Source organism: Halyomorpha halys, unplaced genomic scaffold, assembly GCF_000696795.3.
Source record: "Halyomorpha halys isolate HHAL.00 unplaced genomic scaffold, Hhal_1.1 Scaffold1808.1, whole genome shotgun sequence".
In the NCBI taxonomy this organism is placed as follows: Eukaryota; Metazoa; Arthropoda; class Insecta; order Hemiptera; family Pentatomidae; genus Halyomorpha; species Halyomorpha halys.
The window spans coordinates 107,928-110,407 of record NW_027111216.1 but is presented as its reverse complement, the minus strand read 5'-3'; the positions used below and the strand labels follow the sequence as shown (position 1 = coordinate 110,407).

Below are 2,480 nucleotides of genomic sequence, written 5' to 3'. Positions count from 1 at the left end.
AGGTCTACCCTTGGGTCTGCAACAATCAACCTCATCACAGAGTTCTCTCCAGCACCTTCGTTTGCTTTCTTTAATGGCTTGTCGGAGGTTCCTTCTAGCTCTCTTGAACTCTTCTTGAATCACTGAAAACTCCGGTAGACGTCTCGCTCGCTGGTAGCGTCTTCTTGCTTGGTTGCAACACCGGCGAAGATCGTTAATAGTATCCGTCCACCAGTACACTTAGGAATGATGTTTTCCAGGCCTTGAACGGGTCATAGCTGCATCACAAGCTCGAGATATAAAAGAGGTTAGTGTACGCGCCTTTTCCTTGGCTGACCCTCTTAATTCACACTCGTCCTCTAGCATTAAACTGAACGCGGCGCCATCGAAAGTCTTCGTGTTCCAGCTATTGGTTCTCCATCGAGAACTGTTCTTTCTTGTTGGCGTATCCAGTGTGATCAATATAGCATGGTAATCACTGTTTGTATAAAATCCACAAACCTTCCAAGTTGCGATCCGGTGCAGGCGACCACTCACAAACGTCAAATCGATGATGGATGATCTTCCTGCTCTTGTGAACGTCGGGTTTGTTTCGGTGTTCATTAGGAGCATATCACTCATTTCTGCGAAAGCTTCGAGGAGAACTTCACCACGTCGATTTGTTAACCTACTTCCCCATTCAGTTGCCCATGCGTTGAAATCACCTGCTATGATAGCTCGCATATGGCAACTAGCCTCTAAAACAATGCGATCCAACAAATTCGCAAAGTGTTCTATTATGATGCTGGGATAGGCGTAGCAGCTAAAGATGTACACGACATTGATCTTTGCCCATCCAAGCCGGAGTGCAATGTAGTATTCACTTACCTGAATAGCTTGGGAATCACAGGCCCACACAACAGCTTTACCACTCACATCGGATACCCACGACTTTCCATATATATTTTTATATTGTTCGCAGAGTATAGCGATGTCGATGTGCTGTTCCCATATTTTTTGGTAAAGGAGATCTTGTGCAGCTTCACAAGGGTTTAGATTCAGTTGAAGTATTCTCATATCCAATGTTGTTGGACTTGTATCATTGTTCTCAATGCTGTACAGAAAGCTGGACACTTACTACTTCCACTGGGGTGGTCAGCATCTTTTTTTCCCGCACATAATGCGCATTGAGGTTTCTGGTCACAATCACTAGCTTTGTGACCTGCTTTACCACAGTTTCGACATAGGCAGGACCTATCCTTTCCAACACAATTCCGGGCTATGTGTCCGTACTCCCAGCAACGGAAACACTTTGGAACTTTGAGTCTTTCTCGTATACGGAGAGTGAGTGTGTGTTTTTTACGAGGGTCGGTGGAAATCTTCAAAAGACACGGATGGGCCCCGGGTACCTATCCGTGTGTGGGAATTTTACCCCCTAAAACCACCGCCCCACACCTTTTTCCCACCCTCCACGGGACCGCCGTTAGGCATTACATCATGGGGGTGAGTGGCTGAGTCCCGTCTCATTGTTTTAGGTTATCTCCTGGTTCGCCTATCTTTCTCCTCATGTCTTAACTTCTGCATCACCTGTGCAGAAAATCGTTGGCCTGCCATCCAATAATCTTGGTTTAGCAGCATAATATTGACGATATTATCTACTGTCAGGTCTGAGCCGCAAACGCGTCGCACTCTCTTCTTTCTTCATGAAAGTGGTGACAGAAGAAGAAAACGTGTTCTGCACTCTCTTCCATTCCTGGGCATAATGGGCATTCTCCAGTCTCATCGAGCTTAAACCTTTACTGGTAGGCTCGGAGGCAACCATGCCCTGTGATAAACTGGGTGATATAATAATCTACCTCCCCGTGGTTCCTATTCACCCAGGCCTCGATGTTGGGCACCAGCCTGTGGGCCATCTTTCACTGAATGCCATATTCCAGCGATGTTGCCATTTTCTTAGAGTCTCCTTTCTTAATACATCTCTTGGTCAGCACTATTATAAGAGCGGCTCATCTCATCTGCGATCAGCTCAATCGTTGGCATCCTGGCCATCACTCAAGCTGCTTCGTATGAGACTGTACGAAACGCGCTGATCACTCTTAGCGCACACCTACGATACACCGACACCATCGGTCTTCTGTATGCCTCAGTACCCAACGCATCCTTCCATATCGCAGCTGCGTTGAGCAGAATGCATGGGACCACATAGGATATCAACAACCTACGGCAGTTCCTGGGTCCACCTATGTTGGGCATTAAATGTGACAGTGCGGTGGTTACTCTAGCCGCTTTATCACTCACCCGCTGAATATGCTTTCTGAACTGGATCCTATCATCGATCCTTACCCCGAGGTAAGTCAAAGAAGGCTTGGACTGGATCTCTTGCCTACCCACTCTCAAGGTTATGGCTTCCCTCACTTTCCTGCTACAGAAGAGAAGAGCCATTAACTCCATCCGTGAACTCTTGAAGCCTGAGGGAAAGGATTTTCTCAAATGCCTTACCCATAGTATCCAATAAGCAAATT

The 2,480-nt window shown here is 46.8% G+C and overlaps 1 protein-coding gene across 1 annotated transcript; it reads right to left on the bottom strand.

Annotated features, from left to right (window-relative positions):
* Positions 1-219: 219 nt before the first annotated feature.
* LOC136796218 (uncharacterized) lies at positions 220-1,035 on the bottom strand. The gene has a single exon (XM_067049270.1). The coding sequence runs from the start codon at positions 1,033-1,035 to the stop codon at positions 220-222; it is 816 nt and encodes a 271-aa protein (XP_066905371.1).
* Between the last annotated feature and the right edge of the window lie 1,445 nt (positions 1,036-2,480).